This window comes from Scyliorhinus torazame, chromosome 17 (genome assembly GCF_047496885.1).
Source record: "Scyliorhinus torazame isolate Kashiwa2021f chromosome 17, sScyTor2.1, whole genome shotgun sequence".
NCBI classification, from domain to species: Eukaryota; Metazoa; Chordata; class Chondrichthyes; order Carcharhiniformes; family Scyliorhinidae; genus Scyliorhinus; species Scyliorhinus torazame.
This window is the reverse complement of record NC_092723.1, coordinates 4,987,576-5,011,563: the sequence shown is the minus strand read 5'-3', so window position 1 is coordinate 5,011,563 and position 23,988 is coordinate 4,987,576. Positions and strand designations below refer to the sequence as shown.

General features: G+C 51.9%; 1 protein-coding gene across 3 annotated transcripts in view; it reads right to left on the bottom strand.

Moving 5' to 3' along the window:
* Nucleotides 1-1,626: 1,626 nt before the first annotated feature.
* LOC140393658 (probable chitinase 10) overlaps nucleotides 1,627-23,988 on the bottom strand; it is a 132,756-nt gene continuing 110,394 nt past the window's right edge. For 2 of the 3 annotated variants that reach the window (XM_072479941.1, XM_072479942.1), the window contains exons 25-27: nucleotides 17,448-17,564; nucleotides 14,448-14,589; nucleotides 1,627-2,052 (exon numbers count right to left, since the gene is read on the bottom strand). In XM_072479941.1, the coding sequence (XP_072336042.1) occupies nucleotides 1,856-2,052; nucleotides 14,448-14,589; nucleotides 17,448-17,564 (456 nt within the window). In that variant the 3' untranslated portion in view covers nucleotides 1,627-1,855. The remainder of the gene's footprint in view (nucleotides 2,053-14,447; nucleotides 14,590-17,447; nucleotides 17,565-23,988) is intronic. The other variant, XM_072479943.1, reaches the window with a different exon arrangement.

The window sequence follows — 23,988 nt, the reverse complement described above, 5'->3', positions numbered from 1 at the left end:
AGGGAAATTATTGGAGAGAATTCTGCGAGACAGGATCTACTCCCATTTGGAAACAAATGGACGTATTAGTGAGAGGCAGCATGGTTTTGTGAAGGGGAGGTCGTGTCTCACTAACTTGATAGAGTTTTTCGAGGAGGTCACAAAGATGATTAATGCAGGTAGGGCAGTGGATGTTGTCTATATGGACTTCAGTAAGGCCTTTGACAAGGTCCCTCATGGTAGACTAGTACAAAAGGTGAAGTCACACGGGATCAGGGGTGAGCTGGCAAGGTGGATACAGAACTGGCTAGGTCATAGAAGGCAGAGAGTAGCAATGGAAGGATGCTTTTCTAATTGGAGGGCTGTGACCAGTGGTGTTCCGCAGGGATCAGTGCTGGGACCTTTGCTGTTTATAGTATATATAAATGATTTGGAGGAAAATGTAACTGGTCTGATTAGTAAGTTTGCAGACGACACAAAGGTTGGTGGAATTGCGGATAGCGATGAGGACTGTCAGAGTATACAGCAGGATTTAGATTGTTTGGAGACTTGGGCGGAGAGATGGCAGATGGAGTTTAATCCGGACAAATGTGAGGTAATGCATTTTGGAAGGTCTAATGCAGGTAGGGAATATACAGTGAATGGTAGAACCCTGAAGAGTATTGAAAGTCAGAGAGATCTAGGAGTACAGGTCCATAGGTCACTGAAAGGGGCAACACAGGTGGCGAAGGTAGTCAAGAAGGCATACGGCATGCTTGCCTTCATTGGCCGGGGCATTGAGTATACGAATTGGCAAGTCATGTTGCAGCTGTATAGAACCTTAGTTAGGCCACACTTGGAGTATAGTGTTCAATTCTGGTCGCCACACTACCAGAAGGATGTGGAGGCTTTAGAGAGGGTGCAGAAGAGATTTACCAGAATGTTGCCTGGTATTGAGGGCATTAGCTATGAGGAGCGGTTGAATAAACTCGGTTTGTTCTCACTGGAACGAAGGAGGTTGAGGGGCGACCTGATAGAGGTCTACAAAATTATGAGGGGCATAGACAGAGTGGATAGTCAGAGGCTTTTCCCCAGGGTAGAGGGTCAATTACTAGGGGGCATAGGTTTAAGGTGAGAGGGGCAAGGTTTAGAGTAGATGTACGAGGCAAGTTTTTTACGCAGAGGGTAGTGGTTGCCTGGAACTCGCTACCGGAGGAGGTGGTGGAAGCAGGGACGATAGTGACATTTAAGGGGCATCTTGACAAATACATGAATAGGATGGAAATAGAGGGATACGGACCGAGGAAGTGTAGAAGATTGTAGTTTAGTCGGGCAGCATGGTCGGCACGGGCTTGGAGGGCCGAAGGGCCTGTTCCTGTGCTGTACATTTCTTTGTTCTTTGTTCTTTGTAATTTAGCGTGGCCAATCCACCTCCCCTGCACATCTTTGGGTTGTGGGGGTGAAACCCACGCAGACACGGGGAGAATGAGCAAACACCACACGGACAGTGGCCTGGGGCCGGGATTGAACCCGGGTCCTCTGCGCCATGAGGCAGCCGTGCTAACCACTGCGGCACCGTGCTGACCCCCCCCCCTCCCCCAGCTTCTTTATTGACACCACCACACATGTTTCCATTCGAACATAGTCAAACCATTCTCTTTTGCATAATTCTTGGCTATTGACTGTTTAATGATAAAACATCTTTCCTTGTAAATAAGTCATTCAGTACAACAATCAATTTCTTCAAGCTAAATATAACTACAGTTACTTATGAGGCCATCATAATTACTACATTGAATTCTGGCAATGCATTGCCAAACTAACATGTCAAACTCATTTTTGTTTTTATTTTGAGTGCTTTAATTTAACATTCAACTCCGGTGCAATCTGTGCAATATTATTCAATTGCGAATGTTGTCATTTTTTGCTGCAAGCAACAATGACACCTATGATCATAGGTCAAAGGAGCAGCGCAATTCATCATTTCAGTTTGTCTATTATCACAATTGTAAAATTTACCAGGTGCATTTGGGATAGGATAGAACCCATTTGGCTTCCCAGAGCAACGATGTTGTGCTCCAGCGTTCCCACGGCCTGTGAAACAAAGCGTTGACAATAGTTTAATGATTTTGATTTTACTAAAGATTTTCATTCTCAATTCAGGCTCAATTGCCTCCACAAATAATACACTGTAAGTTTAGAACAAGTGGGAAAAATCTACGAAAATACAAATTCAGACCTGGAGCGAAACTCTCCGCCCCGCCCCGCCACATTTCTGCCCCGACCCGCCGGCGGGATGCTCCGTTACACCGGCCGGTCAATGGGGTTTCCCAGTGTGGGGCAGCCCCACACCCTCGGGAAACCCCCGGGCGCCGGCAAAACGGAGACTCCCGCCAGCGGAGAATGACGCCCCAGATGTCAGGAATTTCTGCTTCTCAAAATATTGCACTGACACTACACCTCGAATTCAAAAAGCACCCACAGAAATTGAAAAAGATATTGAATAGCCGTTGTAGAAACTTGAGGAAGTAATTGAAGTCATGGAGAATGCGGAAGGGTTTGAGGAGTCCCTGTAGGGGGATCAGTGTGTAGAAAGATTTAGAAACAGAGCTTCAGACTGTATGGCGAAGACAGTTAAGGACTCTGCTGTGGTGGGTGAAGTGGAGAATGCGTAAAAGAATGACTAGACCTGGAAGACTAGGGCAGACTTATCAGAGACTTATAAAATTCTAACAGGACTAGACAGGGTAGATGCAGGGAAGGTGTTCCCAATGTTGGGTGTGTCCAGAACCAGGAATCACAGTCTGAGGATTCAGGGTAAACTATTTCGGACAGAGATGAGGAGACATTTCTTCACCCAAAGAGTGGTGAGCCTGTGGAATTCATTACCACAGGAACTGGTTGATGATAAAACATTGAATATATTGTTATGGGCCAGGGTTTAGAGAACCCCAAAGTGTATCATGGAGTTCACCTGACCCATAACTTTTAATAGATTGTGGTATGGGGAGCACACGGCCCCCTCTACAGGTGTGGTACAGCAGAAATGGAAAAGTATTTTTTAAAGCAAAACAATGTTTATTCTATGAACTCAAGTTAACCTTTTTAAAACATACAGTGAACATCTTAGCAACCATCAATTCAAATACAACCCCCAAACAATACAACACTAAGTAATCCTTAATAACTTTCCAAACAACATCCAGAAGACAAAAGAAAAACCTTTTAACAGAAGCACATTAGGTTTACATTCACTACTGAGAACATTCATAATTCTGAATTCACCAAATCATCAAGAGATAGTCTTTTCATGGCAGAGAGAACAGCAGTACACCTGCTTTGTCGGGCTTCAGCTCCAACACTGAAAACAAAACCAAAACACACCCTGCAGCAAACAGCCTAAAACGAAAGTAAAAAGCTGACAGACGGCCCAGCTCCACCCACTCTGAAATGAAATGAAATGAAAATCGCTTATTGTCACAAGTAGGCTTCGATGAAGTTACTGTGAAAAGCCCCTAGTCACCACATTCCGGCGCCTGTTCGGGAAAGCTGGTACGGGAATTGAACTGTGTTGCTGTCCTGCCTTGGTTGTCTTTAAAAGCCAGCGATTTAGCCCAGTGTGCTAAACCAGCTCTCTGACATCACTGATAAACACCCATTTCTTAAAGGTACATTTTTTAAACACCCATTTCTTAAAGGTACTTTCACATGACAATATTCAAGAGGCGGCCAGATATACCACTTGGGGAGAATGGGAGAAAGCAGGATTAGGCTATTGAGTTGGATGATCAGCCATGATGGTGATGAATGGCGGAGCAGGCTCAAAGGGCCAAAAGGCCTCCTCCTGTTCCTATCTTCTATGTATCGATGTAACAGGAGGTTACAGAGGAACAATGGGTCCAGACCATGGAAGGAGATGAAAGGCAATTTGAAAACTTTATTGTTACATTTGGTCAATCAGCCCCTCTTCCAAAGTAACATAAACTACTTTTTATCTTCAGAAACCTTGACATATTTAGAGATCTTGACATTGTCATTATTTGTGCAACATTTAACTTTATAATAAGACTACACAGCCTCCCATGGCCTTGTACATGAGCTGTCAAGACTAAGTGGAGAATTCAGGCATTAACTGGGTTATTGGGAAGGGAATAATTGAACCAGGGGCTGGTGACTTTATACATCCTCATTCAGGGTCAAACAAAATGTCATTTTTCTTGGAAAATACTTAATTGTGTGTTATTAATGATAGTAACATTTGAAACTTAGGGCCCGATTATCCTAATCAGCGACTATGTGGTCCGATGGCGGCAAAACCGGAGTGATTTCCCTGGCTCTAGGAGCGACCCCAATGCGCCATTCATTGGCTGATCTCGCTGGACCTGCCTGGGTGCTGACCAAATCACTCTGGCAAGTCCTGCTCCTCAGAGACCGGGGCACCATTGTTCAAGGGCTCCCCAAGCTCAGAATGCTCTGCAACCCCCGCCCCCAGATCACTGACAAGGGTATACCCTCACTAGCCCTCTTTGGTACCCCTCTCCAGTCCCCATTTCAGCCTCCTCATGGGGCTTTCCTGGGAGGGGAGCCGTTTGGCTGCTTTTCCCATCTGCAGCCTTTAAACCATTTAAACAGTCCATCAGTATCTCAAAAATACAGTTCTGACACTTCCGGGTGCGGCTATGCAGAGCTAGGTCGCATATTCGGTAGCTCCTGCTTGGAATGGACTTTTGGGCTCATTTACAGGGCCCCCACGGCATTTGTTTGACATTTCCCGGTGTGGGAAGAAGACTGTAACATTCCCCTGACAGTGTCCCCCAGGAATGTTATGTCTTTTGGTTACCAGGCCCGGCAGAAACAGTAAAAGATTTGTCTGTAACTGCAGGGGAGAGAGGAGCCTTTTCCAGCATGCAGGCGGGGGAAGGGCAAGCTTAAAGCTGCAACCTGATTTGAGGGCCCCTAATAAAGGTGATTTCTAGCAGCAGAGGGAACAACTGTGAAGAGATCTACCAAGGCCATTGAAGAAGCGGGGATGAGGCTTCCGGTGGCGGCCATGGAGGAGTAGGTCGCGCATTTGGCAGCTCCCGTCTGGAACTTACTCTCAGACCTTTTTCTGGAGTTTTCACAGACTTTTTGGGGCAGATTGGTGAAGCGAACACTGCCAAAAGGATTCCCTCTCGAGACTTCCGGTTGCGGCTATGCGGAGCTAAGTCGCACATTCGGCGGCTCCCGCAAAAACTGACTTTTGGGCTCTTTTCAGGGCCCCCAACGGCACCTTTCGATGTTTCCCGGTGTGGGAAGGAGTTAATAAAAGCTCCCCATCAGTTTATGGCTTTAACTAGGAGCGGGGCAACAAAAAAGGTGGTGGTGGACCAGAAGAAGGGAGGGAAGAAGGACAAAATGGCGGCGGGCGGAGACCAGGCAGCGCAGAGGCAGTGGGCAGAGGAGCAACAGGAGGGTATCCAGCGCTGCCTCAGAGAGATTAAAACGGACCTGCTGGAGCCGATGAAGGTTTCTATTGATAAGCTGCTGGAGACACAGACGGCCCAGGGGGTGGCAATCCGAGAGGCTCAACAAAAGATCTCTGACAATGAGGACGAAATCTTAGGCCTGGCGGTAAAGGTGGAGGCGCACGAGGCGCTCCACAAGAAATGGCAGGAGCGGTTCGAGGAGATGGAGAATCGGCCGAGGCGGAAGAATCTGCGGATTCTGGGCCTCCCGGAGGGGCTGGAGGGGCCGGACGTGGGGGCCTATGTGGTCACCATGTTGAACTCACTAATGGGAGCGTGGTCCGTCCAGGGGCCCCTGGAGCTGGAAGGGGCCCATAGAGTGCTGGCGAGGAGGCCCAAGGCTAACGAGCCGCCCTGGGCGGTGCTGGTGCGGTTTCATCGGTTCGCTGATCGGGAGTGTGTGCTCAGGTGGGCCAAGAAGGAGAGGAGCAGCAGGTGGGAGAAGGCGGAGGTTCGGATATATCAGGACTGGAGCGCGGAGGTGGCGAAGAGGAGGGCCGGGTACAATCGAGCGAAGGCGGTGCTGCACAGGAAGGGGGTGAAGTTTGGCATGTTGCAGCCGGCGCGATTGTGGGTTACCTACAAGGACCGGCACCATTATTTTGAGTCTCCGGAGGAGGCATGGGCCTTTGTTCAGGCCGAGAAGCTGGACACAGACTGAGGGTCGGGATGGGCGATTGGGGACTGCGGTGGATATGTTATGTCTATTTTTGGTTCGACGGCGGGAGGGCCTTTGCATTGTTTTGGGTTTCCTTTTCTCTGTGTTTTTCTCTTTCGGGTTGGGGAGGGTGGATGGGGCAGGTTGGGCACTGTTTTGGTTGGTGACGGGGCCTGGTAGGTGGAGAGCGCGGGATTTTTTTCCCGTGCCGAAGACTGGGGGGGGCGGGGCCGGGGCGGGGAAGCGAGGATTGTTTCCCGCGCTTAGAATGGAGGGGGGAGGGGGAGAGCCTGTCGATGGGGAGCGGGAGAGGAGGGTGTGCCACACAATGGGAGGAGTCGAAGGGGAGGCGGGAGTGGCCGGGGTCAGCAGGAGTCAGCTGACTTGTGGAAGTGCAATGGGGGGAGTAAACCAGCTAGGATGGGTCCTAGCCATGGCGGGGGGGGGGATCGAGTTGCTGCTGCTAAGGTCAAGGAGGAGCTGGAGCGAGTGGGGGGTGTCGAGACGGGGGTATGCCGCTGTGAGGAGCGGGCCGGGTGTGGGGTGCGGGCGCGTGGCTGGCCGAGGAGGGGTCATGGCTAGTCGGCGGGGGAGGGGGAGGGTAGCCCCCTGATCCGGCTGATAACCTGGAATGTAAGGGGACTGAATGGGTCGGTTAAGCGGGCCCGCGTGTTCGCGCACCTGAAGGGGCTCAAGGCGGATGTGGTTATGCTCCAGGAGACACACCTGAAGGTGGCAGACCAGGTAAGACTGAGGAAAGGGTGGGTAGGTCAGGTGTTTCACTCGGGGCTAGATGCCAAAAATCGAGGGGTGGCGATCTTGGTGGGAAAGAAGGTGCCATTCGAGGCGTCGAGCATTGTGGCAGATAATGGCGGCAGATACATAATGGTAAGTGGTAAGTTGCAGGGAGAGAGGGTGGTACTGGTCAATGTGTGTGCTCCGAACTGGGACGATGCAGGTTTTATGCGGCGTATGTTGGGTCGGATCCCAGACTTGGAAGTGGGGGGCCTGATAATGGGTGGAGACTTTAACACGGTGTCGGATCCGGCACTGGATTGCTCCAGGTCTAGGACGGGTAGGAAGCCGGCGGCAGCTAGAGTGTTGAGCGGGATTTATGGACCAAATGGGAGGGGTGGACCCTTGGAGATTTGCAAGGCCGGGGGCTAGGGAATTTTCATTCTTCTCACATGTCCATAAGGCTTATTCTCGAATCGACTTTTTCATTTTGAGTAGGGCGCTGATAGCGAGAGTAGAGGATACCGAGTATTCGGCAATAGCCATTTCGGACCACGCACCGCATTGGGTGGACTTGGAGATGGGGGAGGAGAGGGACCAGCGCCCGCTGTGGCGCTTGGAGGTGGGGCTGTTGGCGGACCAGGAGGTGAGCGAGCGGGTCCGAGGAAGTATAGAGAGGTACTTGGAGACCAACGACAATGGGGAGGTCCGAGTGGGGATGGTATGGGAGGCACTGAAGGCGGTGGTGAGGGGAGAGCTGATCTCCATTAGGGCCCACAAGGAGCGGAGGGAGCGGGAGGGAGAGGGAGATGTTGGTGGGGGAGATGGTGAGGGTAGACAGGAGGTATGCAGAAGAACCTGAGGAAGGATTGTTGAGGAAGAGGTGCAGCATCCAGGCCGAATTCGACCTGGTGACCACCAGGAAGGCGGAGTTGCAGTGGAGGAAGGCCCAGGGGGCGGTTTATGAATATGGGGAAAAGGCAAGCCGGATGCTGGCGCATCAGCTTTGGAAGCGGGACGCAGCTACGGAGATCGGGGGAGTTAAGGACAGGGGAGGGAGCATGGTGCGGAGTGGGGTTGGCATCAATGGGGTCTTCAGGGACTTCTACCAGGAATTGTACCAATCCGAGCCCCCACGGGAGGAGGGAGGGATGGGCCGTTTCCTGGACCAATTGAGGTTTTCAAAGGTAGAAGAGGGACTGGTGGCAGGACTGGGGGCCCCGATTGGGCTGGAGGAGCTGATCAAAAGGATAGGGAGCATGCAGGCGGGGAAGGCACCGGGGCTGGATGGTTTCCCGGTCGAATTCTATAAAAAATATATGGACCTGTTGGGCCCGCTGTTAGTTAGGACCTTTAATGAGGCAAGGGAGGGGGGGGGGGCTTTACCCCCGACGATGTCCCGGGCACTGATCTCCTTGATCCTGAAGCGGGACAAGGATCCCCTGCAATGTGGGTCTTACAGACCGATTTCCTTGCTAAATGTAGATGCCAAGGTGCTGGCGAAGGTCTTAGCCACGAGGATTGAGGATTGTGTGCCGCAGATCATCCATGAAGACCAGACGGGGTTTGTGAAGGGGAGACAGTTGAACGCGAATGTGCGGAGGCTTTTGAACGTTATCATGATGCCGGCGAGGGAGGGGGAGGCGGAGATAGTGATGGCGATGGACGCTGAGAAAGCCTTCGATAGGGTAGAGTGGGGGTACCTGTGGGAGGTGCTGAAGAGGTTCGGGTTTGGGGAGGGGTTTGTCAGGTGGGTTAAGTTGTTGTATGAGGTCCCGATGGCGAGTGTGACCACAAATAGGAGGCGGTCCGAGTACTTTCGGTTGCACCGGGGACGAGACAGGGTTGTCCCCTGTCCCCCCTGCTCTTCGCACTGGTGATTGAACCCCTGGCTATGGCACTGAGAGAGTCGAGGAACTGGAGGGGGTTGGTGCGGGGTGGGGAGGAGCATAGGGTGTCGCTTTATGCGGATGACCTGCTGCTGTATGTGGCGGACCCGGAATAGGAATGCCAGAGGTAATGAGGATCCTTAGGGAATTCGGGGACTTTTCGGGGTACAAGCTCAATATGGGGAAGAGCGAGCTGTTCGTAGTTCAGCTAGGGGACCAGGAGAGGGGGATTGGCGAGCTCCCACTAAAAAGGGCAGAGAGGAGCTTCAGATATTTGGGGGTCCAGGTGGCCAGGAGCTGGGGGGCCCTGCATAGGCTTAACTTTACAAGGCTGGTGGAGCAAATGGAGGAGGAGTTCAAGAGGTGGGACGCGTTGCCGCTGTCCTTGGCGGGTAGGGTGCAGTCAATCAAAATGACGGTGCTCCCAAGGTTGTTGTTCCTGTTCCAGTGCCTCCCCGTGTTTATCCCAAAGGCTTTTTTCAGGCGGGTTAACAGGAGTATAATGGGGTTTGTGTGGGCGCGAAGGACTCAGAGGGTGAGAAGGGTGTTCCTGGAGCGGAGTAGAGATAGGGGGGGGCTGGCGCTGCCCAACCTCTGTGGGTACTACTGGGCCGCCAATGCGACGATGGTGCGCAAGTGGGTGATGGAGGGGGAGGGGTCTGCATGGAAGAGGCTGGAGACGGCGTCCTGTGTGGGTACGAGTCTGGGGGCGCTGGCAACGGCGCCGCTGCCGCTCCCTCCAAGGAGGTATACCACGATCCCGGTGGTGGTGGCGGCCCTAAAAATTTGGGGGTAGTAGAGGCAGCATAGGGGGGAAGTTGGGGCCTCGGCGTGGACCCCATTACGGGGGAACCACCGGTTCGCCCCAGGAAGAACAGGTGGAGGGTTTTCGGGGTGGCACAGGGCAGGGATACGAAAGTTGGGGGACCTGTTTATGGACGGGAAGTTCGCGAGCTTGGGTGAGCTGGAGGAGAAGTACGGGCTCCCCCGGGGAACACCTTCAGGTACTTACAGGTAAGGGCGTTTGCCAGACGGCAGGTGGTGGAATTCCCGCGGCTACTGCCATGCACAGTACAGGACAGGGTGCTCTCGGGGGGGTGGGTGGGAGTGGGGAAGATCTCGGAAACTTACCAGGTGATGCAGGAGGAGGAGGAGGCCTCGGTGGTGGAGTTGATAGGTAAGTGGGAGGAGGAGTTAGGAGAGGAGATCGAAGAGGGGACGTAGGCAGATGCCCTAGGGAGGGTGAATTCTTCCTCTTCGTGCGCGAGGCTCAGCCTCATACAGTTTAAGGTGCTGCACAGGTCACACATGACCGGGACAAGGATGAGCCGGTTCTTTGGGGGTGAGGACAGGTGTGTTAGGTGCTCAGGGAGCCCAGCAAATCACACCCATATGTTCTGGGCATGCCCAGCGCTGGAGGAATTTTGGAAGGGCGTAGCGAGGAGGGTGTCAAGGGTGGTAGGATCCAGGGTCAAACCGGGCTGGGGGCTTGCAATATTTGGGGTGGCAGAGGAGCCGGGAGTGCAGGAGGCGAAAGAGGCCGGAATTCTGGCCTTTGCGTCCCTGGTAGCCCGGCGGAGGATTCTCCTTCAGTGGAAAGATGCGAGGCCCCCAAGCGTGGAATCCTGGATCAGCGATATGGCAGGGTTCATTAAAATTGGAGAGGGTGAAATTCTCCTTGAGAGGGTCGGTGCAAGGGTTCTTTAGGCGGTGGCAACCGTTCTTAGACTTTCTGGCAGAACGCTAGACATTGGTCAATGGCAGCAGCAGCTCGGAGGGGGGGGGGGGGGTTTACTTTATTTTTGTTTATGTTATTTACACTGGGTCGTCTGAGGGGGTGTATACACCTGTTGTGTTAAGTCGGGGTGTTAATGTTAGTTTATTATTTATGTACAGGGGGGGAGGGTTTTGGGAGGTTACTATTTTAGGATGTGTTTTGTACTTAACCCTGTTGGGTTCTTTTTTCTTTCTCATTTTGTTATTGATATTTTAAGTGATCCCATTTGTAGCCCGAAACCCATTAGACTAGACCTGGACCGTAGTATGTCATGTTCAAAGACCTGTGAAATAAAGATAAGAATATTCTCTTTAATGTGGTGGAAACCTTTCAAGTTGCTTTTCATAGTCAATTTCATCGCTCTTTAACTTTTACCAGCCGGTTTGTATGCTTAGAAGGCTAAAATATTTGAATTGCATTGCTTACATTCAATTTTATGGACCATTGCCTTTCTGATTGATAGGTTCAAGCAGTTTCAAAGGGAGGATTAAGATAGTTGATTTTTATAGTTCTGCAGGGATCAGAAGACGCGACCACCTACCTTCCATAAGAGCTGACATCTGCCATCGGATCCCAGGATCATCCAGCAGCAGCCGCTAACCGAGGAACCGAGGGAAACGCGGCGGTCTGCAGGTTAGACTGAAGCAACGAGTTTCAAGACCCCTCTCCCCAGCATACTCCTGGCAAACGTCCAAGCGATCAAAAACAAGCTGGATGAACTTAACTCCAGACTTACCTCTCAGAGGGAAGTAAGAGACTGCTGTGTGCTCTGTTTCACAGAGACATGGCTCACCCCTACCTCACCGGACTGTGCCATACAACATGAAGGCTTCTCAATTCACCGGGCGGACCGCACTGCATCATCAGGCAAAGCGAAGGGTGGAGGGGTTTGCCTCCTCATCAACTCCTCCTTGTGCTTGGATGTGGTGACCCTGGCGACCTACTGCTCCCGGACCTGGAATACCTGACCGTGAAGTGCCGCCCATATTATCTTCCACGGGAGTTCACTTCAGCCATTATCACAGCGGTCTACATCCCACCCCAGGCAGCAGTGAGGAAGGCGCTGGACGAACTATACACAGTAATAAACAACTACGAAACAGAACACCCGGAGGCCTTGTTCATCGTGGCCAGAGACTTCAACAAGGCCAACCTCAAGAGTGTACTGCCAAAATTTCACCAGCCCATCTCCTGTCCCACCAGGGGCGACAACACTCTTGACCACTGCTACTCAAAAATCAAGGGCGCCTACCTTTCCATCCCCCGACCGCACTTTGGGAAATCAGACCATAAGACGGTGCTCCTTCTCCCGGCATACCAGCAGAAACTTAAGTGGGAGAATCCAGCTCAGAAGGTTGTGCAGTGCTGGTCCGAGGTGACAGAAGAGCTCTTACGTGACTGCTTAGAGACAGTGGACTGGTCCATATTTAAGAACTCAGCAACCAACTTAAATGAGTATGCCACCACCGTCACAGACTTCATCAGCAAATGTGTGGATGACTGCGTGCCAAAGAAAGCAGTACGTGCGTTCCCCAACCGGAAACCATGGCTCAATCGCGAGATTGACTCCATACTGAAGGACAGATCTGAGGCGTTCGAGACAGACGATCCTGACCTATGCAAGAAATCCATGTACGACCTCCGCAAAGCCATCCGAGATGCCAAGAGAGACTATCAAACCAAGCTAGAGTCACAGACAGACTCTCTGCGGTTGTTGCAAGGACTAAACAACATAACGGGCTACAAAGCAAAGCCGAATAGTATCTCTGGCAGCAGCGCACCCCTCCCCGATGAACTCAATGCATTATATGCTTGGTTCGAGCAGGTAACCAACAATCCGCTGTTGAGTGCCCCAGCAGCCCATAATTCACCCATACCCACCATCACCGCTTCCGAAGTCAGATTGGCCTTCCTGAAAGTGAACCCTCGGAAGGCGACGGGCCCAGACGGGATCCCTGGTCGTGCAACCAGAGCCTACGCGGACCAGCTGGCAGAGGTATTCACGGACATCTTTAACCTGTCCCTACTCCACTCCGAAGTCCCCACCTGCTTCAAGAAGACCACCACCATACCGGTACCAAAGAAGAACCAGGCAACGTGCCTCAATGACTACCGTCCAGTGGCCCTGACTTTAGTCGTAATGAAGTGCTTCGAGAGGTTGATCATGAAGCGCATCACCTCCATACTCCCAGAACGCCTTGATCCACTGCAATTCGCATACCGCTGCAACCGGTCCACATCAGACGCCATTTCCCTGGCCCTATACTCATCCCTAGAGCATCTCGAAAACAAGGACTCTTATATCAGACTCCTATTTATTGACTACAGCTCCGCCTTCAACACCATAATCCCAGCCAAGCTCATATCAAAGCTCCAAAACCTCGGACTTGGCTCCCCACTCCGCAACTGGATCCTCGATTTTCTGACCAACAGACCACAATCAGTAAGAATGAACAACAACACCTCCTCCACAATAGTCCTCAACACCGGCGCCCCGCAAGGCTGCGTACTTAGCCCCCTACTATACTCCCTGTACACACACGCCTGCGTGGCAAAACTTGGTTCCAACTCCATCTACATGTTTGCTGGCGATACGACCATCGTGGGCCGGATCTCGAATAACGACGAGTCAGAATACAGGCGGGAGATAGAGAACCTAGTGGAGTGATGCAGCGACAACAATCTCTCCCTCAATGCCAGCAAAACTAAAGAGCTGGTCATTGACGTCAGGAACCAAAGTACTGTACACAGTCCTGTCAGCATCAACGGGCCGAGGTGGAGATGGTTAGCAGTTTCAAATTCCAAGGGGTGCACATCTCCAAAAATCTGTCCTGGTCCACCCACGTCGACGCTACAACCAAGAAAGCACAACAGCGCCTACACCAACTCAGGAAACTAAGGAAATTCGGCATGTCCGCATTAACCCTTACCAACTTTTACAGGTGCACCATAGAAAGCATCCTATCGGGCTGCATCACAGCCTGGTATGGCAACGGCTCGGCCCAGGACCGCAAGAAACTTCAGATAGTCGTGAACACCGCCCAGTCCATCATACAAACCTGCCTCCCATCCATTGACTCCATCTACACCTCCCGCTGCCTGGGGAAAGCGGGCAGCATAATCAAAGATTCCTCCCACCCGGCTGACTCACTCTTCCAACTTCTTCCATCGGGCAGGAGATACAGAAGTCTGAGAACACGCACGAACAGACTCAAAAACAGCTTCTTCCCCACTGTCACCAGACTCCTAAATGACCCTCCTATGGACTGACCTCATTAACACTACACCCTGTATGCTTCACCCGATGCCAGTGCTTATGTAGTTACATTGTATATGTTATGTTGCCCTATTATGTATTTTCTTTTATTCCCTTTTCTTCTCATGTACTTAATGATCTGTTGAGCTGCTCGCAGAAACATACTTTTCACTGTACCTCGGTACACGTGACTATAAACAAATCCAATCCATTAGCTCAGAGGAGCAGCTGTTTCTCTAGCTGCGATTTGCTTAAAGAGGCTATCTCTTTCTTCTCAAGAGCTTCTGGGTGCTGAATGCCAAGTCCACCGAGACATCGGGATTTCCTTCATTGGCGGGTGGCCCCAAAGATTCCCAGCCTTACAGTAATTTGAGAAGCAGAGAAATAGAGTTGAATCACGCAGAGGAGCCTCTTCCCAGCATAAGACCAGCACTGAGAGGAGCAGTAATGAGGTATGACAGCATCATCATTGATGGGGATGTGTGATTACAGAGTGAGGAGCAGGAACATAGGAACAGGCCATTCAGCCCATCGAGCCTGATCCTCCATTTGATACGGTCATGGCTGGTCGGATACCTTTTGCACATCGGAAGAAGACTTGTTAAACAAAATCATACACCACAGAGCTAGGCTGCCAATTTTAATTGGTTCACATCTCATAAATTACCAGAATTACCGGTGTTAAGGACGGCCTTCAAGGTTTTTGCCAAAGGGTAAGGTCCTTGATTGCAGTAAGATCCAGAATAATCATCTAGGTTCAAAGCCCACAGCATGGCACCTCCAAAGTTATTATCCTTCACCCATTGAGCCTTCAAACAACAAGAATTCAGGTCAGGTGAGTCACAGCGCACGATGGACATATTGTGTTCAGGACAAGGAATAGAGGAATATTGCTGTTGTTATTTCCAGTCTTATTCTCCTATAATCAGCTTGTTTTTCAGTTATTAATGCACCCCAAATATAATATACATGTTTCATCCAACAGAATTGATTTGAAATAAGCTTTTCCAGTTGACTATATTTAATGTTGCCCCAACAAATAATGGTGGAGGACATTCAACACAAAACCAATTTCCTTCATCTCAATTCCGTCAATTTCACACACGTTCCCGAGATCCTAAACCCTCAGTCTTTCCATCTATCACCCCATATGATATCCTGTTGCTCACAGCCTATTTCAATAATGATTTGCAAAATCTATTTTTGTATCCAATCCAAAATACAAATATGTCCATCGCAGACAATGAAATATAGAATGGGTCTGATGTGTTGGGTGCTCTGGATCCGTGGAACACATACAGACCACCAACACTTAAAATAGTATAACACTATTTTATTAAGTTAGAAACTGTTGAACATACTTTCACTGTGGGTTAACACGATGTTAGATTAAACTAAAGACCTTTGTCTGTCCTAACCAGTCTATGCATTCAGCACGTGGTGAGGATCTGTGCTGTAAGCTGTAAGCTCTGTCCTTGTGGGAGGCTGCATCCCGAATGCGCGGGAACTCTGATGCCTCCTGTCTTTATAGTGCGTGTGCTCTAACTGGTGATTGGCTGCGGTGTTGTGTGTGTTGATTGGTCCCACTGTGTGTCCATCAGTGTGTGTGTCTGCACCATGATGTACTGGTGTATATTATGACAGGGTCTATCACATCACATGGAGTGTGGAATGGGTCTTACAACATGAAATGAATGTGGAAACGACAAGAGTGACCAACTGCTGGATGCCCCTTCACTGTGATGATGATGCTACAATGTCTCTCCCCAATCTCCCCCCTCCCCCCCTCTTTTCATGCAGATCTATTGGTAATGCACTTTTCTTGCGATTATCAGAGCAGAATAATGATAACAAACAAATTTAAAGCCAATGGTCACATTTTCATACTCAGATCTTGCTTAAATATGGGCAGCACGGTAGCATTGTGGATAGTACAATTGCTTCACAGCTCCAGGGTCCCAGGTTCAATTCCCGGCTTGGGTCACTGTCTGTGTGGAGTCTGCACATCCTCCCCGTGTGTGCGTAGGTTTCCTCCGGGTGCTCCGGTTTCCTCCCACAGTCCAAAGATGTGCAGGTTAGGTGGATTGGCCATGATAAATTGCCCTTAGTGTCCAAAATTGCCCTTAGTATAGGGTGGGGTTACTGGGTTATGGGGATAGGGTGGAGGTGTGGACCTTGGGTGGGGTCTCTTTCCAAGAGCCGGTGCAGACTCGATGGGCCGAATGGCCTCCTTCTGCACTGTAAATTCTATGATCTATGATCTATTACGTCCTATGCCAGGAGAAGTGCCAAATGAACACAATGTGAGACATGATTCGGTGCAGAGTGAGACCTGCCCACGTTAGACAACATTCAGAGTTGTGACAGTCATTACTGGACAATCCCTTTCTCCACACAAGATAGATTTTCTTCAGCCTTTATTACACCTGAGGAATGCTCTTGTTCTTTATCTTGTAGTTACATATTTTTCAGTAAACAGTATTTTCAGTTGAAGAACAGTGGGAGAACTTTCTGCTGATTGAAGAAAGCTCCATGAATTTAACCGCATTATTAAAATTGCCTTATTTCAACAAATGCTGGGATAGAATTCCTTGTTTCTGCGGCTCAGGGCCGACTCGAACGGAGAATCTGTAGGAAGTTCACATCAGGAAAATCGGCAAAAACCCCTCACTGATTCCAGTACTGGTGAGGGGCTAGCCCCGCGCCCCGTGAAACACCCACAGAGCGTGCCGTAAATGGCCAGAGAATGTCCGGGTCCCGGGCCACACGTGTACACGGCTGACAACCTGCACCGGTCATGCCATACAACATGGCACCGGCATTGCACGTAACCTAACCAGCAGACCACGACCGCACAGCCCACCCCTTGGCACCCCCCCGGGCCACCCCCCACCAGTCCCCCCTGCCGGGCCAGCGGCATGGATCCCGGCCGAGTGTGGTGGCACTGGATACCGTCCACAGCCGGCATGCCGGCTCAGACCACACATGTCCCGCGCCGTCGGGAACTCGGCCCATTGGGGGCGGAATATCGCGGGTGCGCATCCTGATGTGGCACCAACAGCCTTGCGACCGCAAGCGGCGCGTGTCACGTGATGCCGATTCGGAGAGGTGGAGAATCGCAAACCGGCGTCAAACCGTTGCCGGCCCAGATTGCGGCGTCGGAATCGATTCACCGCTCGATCGCCACAATCAGGGGCCGGCACCGTCGGGCAGCGGAGAATCCCGTCCCATCTGCTACCAATGAACCATAAAAATTAATTTGATTTTATTCTTTTGTGGGATGTGGGCATCACTAGCAAGGACTGTATTTGATGCCAATCCCTAATTGCCCTTGAAATGAAATGGTTTGCTGGGCCATTTCAGACGGCAGTTCCGAGTCAATGACGTTGCTGCAGGTCTGCAGTCACACGTTGGCCACACAAGAACAACAGATTTTCTGCCCAAAAGGACATTGGTGAACCAAATGGGGATTTGCAGCAAAGGTTTCATTTTAATTCCAGATATGCAACAAATTCAAATTCCACCATCTGTGGTGGGGTACAAACCCGGTTCCCCGTGGCATTACCCTGCGTCTCGAGATGACAGGTTCAGTGAGAATATCACAACACCATCACCTTTCATTTGTGGCAAAGGTGTGAAATTACAGAGGTAAGTTCAAAACTCCTACTTTGGTGGTGAAGCTCTGCTGGTCGTCATATCCAACCCATTGATTACCCTGGAATGCATAAGGAACCTTCTGATCGTCAATAAATTTAATGGTCGCATTTTTCAAAAATAGACAGACCTGTCAATCAAAGGCAATAAGTACAGTGAATGTGTCAAAGAAATGAATAGTGTTCTCCCATAGTTTCAATCACATTTATACTCAGTACTTAATCAAATTCTATTCATATTTAATGAAATATATTTTCAACTGCAACAGTAACTTCATTGCAGTGTTTTTTTTTCTTTTAATAAACATTTTATTGAGGTATTTTTGGTATAGTGACAACAACAAAATAAATATACATGAAACCATAAACATAGTGCAAAAGCCATTTACCTCTCGTACAGGACCCACCCTTATTAACCCCCTAGTCTAATCTAAACTAATCCCCCCCCCCCCTCCCCCGCCCCCATCCCCGTCTGCTGACGATTAATTTTCCGCGAAGAAGTCGATGAAAGGTTGCCACCTCTGGGTGAACCCTAACATTGACCCTCTCAAGGCGAACTTGATTTTCTCCAAACAGAGAAAGCTAGCCATGTCCGATAGCCAGGTCTCCGACTTCGGGGGCTTTCAGTCCCTCCAAGCTAATCGTATCCGTCTCTGGGCTACCAGGGAAGCAAAGGCCAGAACGTCTGCCTCTTTCTCCTCCTGGATTCCCGGGTCTTCCGACACCCCAAAAACTGCCACCTCTGGACTCAGCGCCACCCTTGTTTTGAACACCGTGGACATGACGTCCACAAATCCCTGCCAAAGTTCCCTCAGCTTTGGACATGTCCAAAACATGTGGACATGGTTCGCTGGTCCTCCCGCACATTTTGTGCCCCTGTCTTCCACCCCAAAGAATCTGCTCATCCGGGCCGCTGTCACGTGAGCCCAGTGAACGACCTTAAATTGTATCAGGCTGAGCCTGGCACATGTTGCGGACGTGTTGACTCTACTCAACGTGTCTGCCCACAGACCATCCTCTATCTCACCTCCCAGCTCCTCCTCCCACTTGCGCTTCAGCTCCTCAGTCTGCGTCTCCTCCGACCCCATAAGCTCCTCATAAATGTCCGAGACACTCCCTTCTCCTACCCACCCTCTGGAAACTACCCTGTCCTGATCCCCCTTAGCGGTAGGAGCGGGAAGGTTACCTGCAGACACCTGAATTTGTTTCCCCTCGCCAACCCAAACTTTTCCTCCAGCGCCCTCATACTCGGAAAGCTCCCCTCTCTGAACACATCCCCCATCCTCTCAATTCCCACTTTCCGCCATAACCGGAAACCCCATCCATACTTCCCGGGGCAAATCGGTGATTATCACATATTGGGGACCAGACCGATGCTCCCACATGCCGCCTCCACTGGCCCCAAACTCTCAGGGCCGCCACCACCACGGGGCTGGTGGAGTACCGTGCCGGCAGGAACGGCAGAGGTGCAGTTACCAATGCCCACAAACTGGTGCCCTTACATGAAGCCACCTCCATACGCACCCATGCCTCCCCCTCCCCCACCAGCCACTTCCTGATCATGGCTATATTAGCCGACCAGTAATAGTTGGCGACTCCACTCAAGCATTACCTTCCTTACTCGATGGGTATTACCCACCCAGACGAAGTCTGTGATCACTCTGTTGACCTGATTACAAAAGGACCGCGGAATAAAGATGGGGAGACACTGAAATACAATTAGGAATCTTGGGAGGACCGTCATCTTCACCATTTACACTCTCCCAGCCAGAAATAATGGAAGCGCGTCCCATCTCTGAAAATCATCCTTTATTTGTGTGGTAAACCACTGTGTTCTGATATTAGAGGTTGAAAGGTAGAACCTGCACTACAGGTTCACCTGGGGCCCCTGCTCCGCCGAGGAGCCGGGTTATAAATATGCGTGGCTTCCAGCTCGCAGCCATTATGCTAGCTGCTGTGGGAGGCCACACATCTGATACTAATAAAGCCTCCGTTTGGATTCAACTTCGTCTCCAGTCAAATTGATCGTGCCTCAATTTACTAGTATCAGACTCAGAAGATGGACCTCCGGATTAAACCAGATCGCCTGCAGCTGGGTCCACACGCAAGCGACGCCAGAAAGGACTTCCAGCACTGGCTAGCTTGTTTTGAAGTATATATCAACGCGGCGCCGACCCCTGTTCCAGAGGCTCAAAAGATTCAAATCTTATACTCTAGACTCAGCTCCAAAGTCTTCCCGCTGATCCAGGATGTGCCCAATTACGCTGACGCAATGACTCGACTCAAAGAAAATTATGAGCAGAAGACGAACACGCTCTTCGCCAGACACACACACGCAACGCGTACTCAACTACCTGGTGAGTCAATCGAGGGGATCTGGAGGGCCCTGGTCCCACTAATGCGGGACTGTGACTGCCAGGACGTTACAGCTAAGGAGCACTCAGATCTCCTTATGTGCTACACTTTTGTAACTGGGATTGAGTCCGATGTTATCAGGTGCGGCTCCCAGAAGGGACCTCGCAGAGACTAAAACACGAGCACTCTCCATGACGATCGCCCTGCGCAATGTCCAGTCCGACGCCCCTAACCGCGCGGCCCACTCCTCCTACGCTTCATGCGCCCCACAGGCAGCCGCCCCAGCGGGGGTGCTACCCACCCAATACGCCTGCGCTACGCGCCAGCCGGTGATCTCCAGGGGGCCCCGATGCTATTTTTGCGGCCAGCAAAGGCACGACCGCCAACGCTGTCCGGCCCGCGCTGCCCTTTGTAAGGCCAGCGGGAAGAAGGGCCACTATGCAGCGGAGTGCCAGGCCCGCTCAGTGGCCACGGACGCACCCACCGCCCCCGGTCACGGACAATGGGCACCGCTATTCTCCTCTCCTCCCCAGGCCATATGCGAGCAATGGGCGCTGCCATCGTCTCCCCCGCACAATACGTGCGTTCCATGGGCGGCGCCATTTTGTAAACCCCAGGACCTCCGGGCGCCGCCACCTTGTCCACACCGCAGCACATGGATACCATCGACGTTTCAGAACCCCAACTCCAATGGCCGCCTCACTACCCGACGATCAACCATGACTTGCATCCATGGCAATCGACCAGTCCCGACCACATACTCTGACCAACGCATCCACCAGCATGAAAGTCAACGGCCATGTGATCTCCTGCCTAATGGACTCCGGGAGCACCGAGAGCTTTGTACACCCGAAGACAGTAAGGCACTGCTCCCTTAAGGTACACCCTACCAATCAAAGTATCTCCCTGGCCTCCGGATCCCATCGCGTAGCAATCCAGGGCTACTGCACGGTCAAGCTCACAGTCCAAGGCGTAGAGTTCCACGGTTTTCGCCTCTACATCCTCCATAGGCTCTGCGCTGAACTTATCCTCGGCCTGGACTTTCAGTGCAACCTCCAGGGCCTGACCCTTAAATTCGGCGGACCCTTACCACCCCTCACTGTGTGCGTCCTCGCGACCCTAAAGGTCGATCCTCCTTCCCTCTTTGCCAATCTAACTCCAGATTGCAAACCCATCGCCACCAGGAGCAGATGGTACAGCACCCAGGATAAGGCCTTCAGCAGGTCCAAGGTCCAGCGGTTGCTTCAGGAGGGAGTCATCGAGGCCAGCAACAGCCCCTGGAGAGCTCAAGTGGTAGTGGTTAAGTTTGGGGAGAAAAACCAAATGGTCATGGACTACAGCCAGACCATCAACAGGTACACACAGCTCGACGCATACCCCCTCCCACGCATTTCTGACATGGTTAACCAGATTGCACAGTACCGGGTCTTCTCAATGGTGGACCTGAAATACGCTTACCACCAGCTCCCCATCCGTAAATCGGACTGGCCATACACCGCCTTCGAGGCAGACGGCCGGCTATATCACTTCCTTAGGGTCCCCTTCAGCGTCACCAATGGGGTTTCGGTCTTCCAAAGGGAGATTGACCGAATGGTCGACCGGTACGGCTTGCGGGCCACGTTTCCGTATCGAGACAATGTGACCACCTACGGCCATGATCAGCAGGACCATGGCGCCAACCTCGCTAAATTTCTCCGCACATAACAAGGAGAAGTGCGTGTTCCGTACAAACCGCTTACCCATCCTCGGTTACGTAGTCCAGAACGGAGTTCTGGGGCCCAATCCCGACCGCATGTGCCCCCTCATGGAGCTCCCCCTCCCCCACTGCCCCAAGGCCCTCAAACGCTGCCTGGGGTTCTTCTCGCATTACGCACAGTGGGTCGCAAACTATGCGGACAAGGCCCGCCCACTCATACAGTCCAGTCATTTCCCCCTGACGGCCGAGGCCCTACAGGCTTTCGCCCGGATCAGAGCTGATATTGCCTAAGCTGGAATGCATGCTGTAGACGAAACACTTCCGTTCCAAGTAGAAAGCGACATATCAGACATCGCCCTTGCCGCCACCCTCAATCAGGCAGGCAGGCCCGTGGCATTCTTTTCCCGCACCCTCCATGCCTCCGAAATTCAGAACTTATCCGTCGAAAAGGAGGCCCAGGCTGTCGTTGAGGCTGTGCGACATTGGAGGCATTACCTGGCCGGCAGGAGATTCACTCTCCTCACTGACCAATGGTCGGCAGCCTTCATGTTCAACAACACACGGCGGGGCAAGATCCAAAATTATAAAATCTTGCGGTGGAGAATCGAGCTCTCCACCTATAATTACGAGATTAAGTATCGCCCTGGCAAACTCAACGAGCGCCCAGACGTCCTATCCCGAGGTACATGTGCCAGCGCACAGGTAGACCAACTCCGGGCCCTGCATGACAGCCTTTGTCACCCAGGGGTCACTCAGTTGTACCATTTCATTAAGGCACAAACTTTGCCCTACTCTGTCGAGGAAGTAAGGACGGTCACCAAGGACTGCCAGGTCTGTGCGGAGTGCAAGCCGCAATTCTACCGGCCGGACCGCGCGCACCTGGTGAAGGCCGCCCGCCCCTTTGAACGCCTCAGCGTGGATTTCAAAGGCCCCTTCCCCTCCTCCGACCGGCACGCGTATTTCCTCAGTGTGATCGATGAATACTCTCGGTTTCCTTTCGCCATCCCATTCCCCGACATGACGTCTGCCACCGTTATCAAAGCCCTTAATTCTATCTTCACTCTGTTTGGCTTCCCTGCCTACCTCCACCGTGACAGGGGAATCCTCATTCTTGAGTGATGAGCTGCGTCAGTTCCTGCTCAGCAGGGGTATCGCCTCCAGCAGAACGACAAGCTATAACCCCCGGGGAAACAGACAGGTAGGAAGTGAGAATGGGACGGTATGGAGGGCTGTGCAGCTGGCCCTATGGTCCAGAAATCTCCCGTCCTCTCGCTGGCAAGAGGTCCTCCCTGATGCACTACATTCCATTCGCTCTGCTACTAACAGTACACCGCATGAACGTCTTTTGGCCTTCCCCAGGAAGTCCACATCCGGGGTATCGCTCCCAACTTGGCTCACAGCTCCGTGTACCGCGCTTCTCCGTAAACATGTGCGGCTCCACAAGGAGGATCCGTTGGTGAAAAGGGTGCACCTGCTCCACGCAAACCCACAGTACGCCTACGTGGCGTTCCCCGATGGCCGCCAGGATACCGTCTCCCTCAGGGACCTGGCACCAGCAGGTTCCACCCCCACACCACCCCCGTCGCCCCTGGCGCCACCCTCCCCTCCTCCGCCGCCCCCATAGCCCCCCCCTAGGAACGTCCGTCCGCCCCCTGCCCACCCCCGTTGATGAAGAGGATTTCGGCATGCTCCCGGAGTTAACTTTGACCACGAAAGCACCAACATCGCCGGCTCCACTTCATCGATCTCAAAGGACCATCAAGGCGCCGGACCGGCTGAACCTCTGACCGGCCCGCCGGATGACCAGGGACATCTTTTTTACTGCTCTGTAAATATTAAAAATTGCTAATTGTATATGGGTATCCACCACCCCCGCCGGACTCAATTTTAACAGGAGGTGAATGTGGTAAACCACTGTGTTCTGATATTAGAGGCTGTACGGTAGAACCTGCACTATTGCTTCACCTGTGGCCCCTGCATGCTAGCTCCGCCCAGGAGCCGGGTTATAAATATGCGTGGCCTGCAGCTCGCAGCCATTTTGTCAGCTGCTGTGGGAGGCCACATATCTGATACTAATAAAGCCTCAGTTTGGATTCAACTTTGCCTCCAGTCAAAATGATCGTGCCTCAATTTGGTCCACCAGCCGGGCCAGATTTAATTTATGCAGCCGGTCCCATTCCCGCGCCACTTGGATGCCTAGGTACCTAAAGCTTCCCTCTACTAACCTAAATGGCAGCTCTCCCAGTCGCCTCTCCTGTCCCCTCGCCTGGACCACAAACATCTCGGGCGAAATTCTCCCGAAACGGCGCGATGTCCGCCGACTGGCGCCCAAAACGGCGCCAATCAGACGGGCATCGCACCGCCCCAAAGGTGCGGAATGCTCCGCATCTTTGGGGGCCAAACCACAACATTGAGGGGCTAGGCCGGCGCCGGAGGAATTTTCACCCCGCCAGCTGGTGGAAACGGCGTTTGTTGCCCCGTCAGCTGGCGTGGAAATGACATCC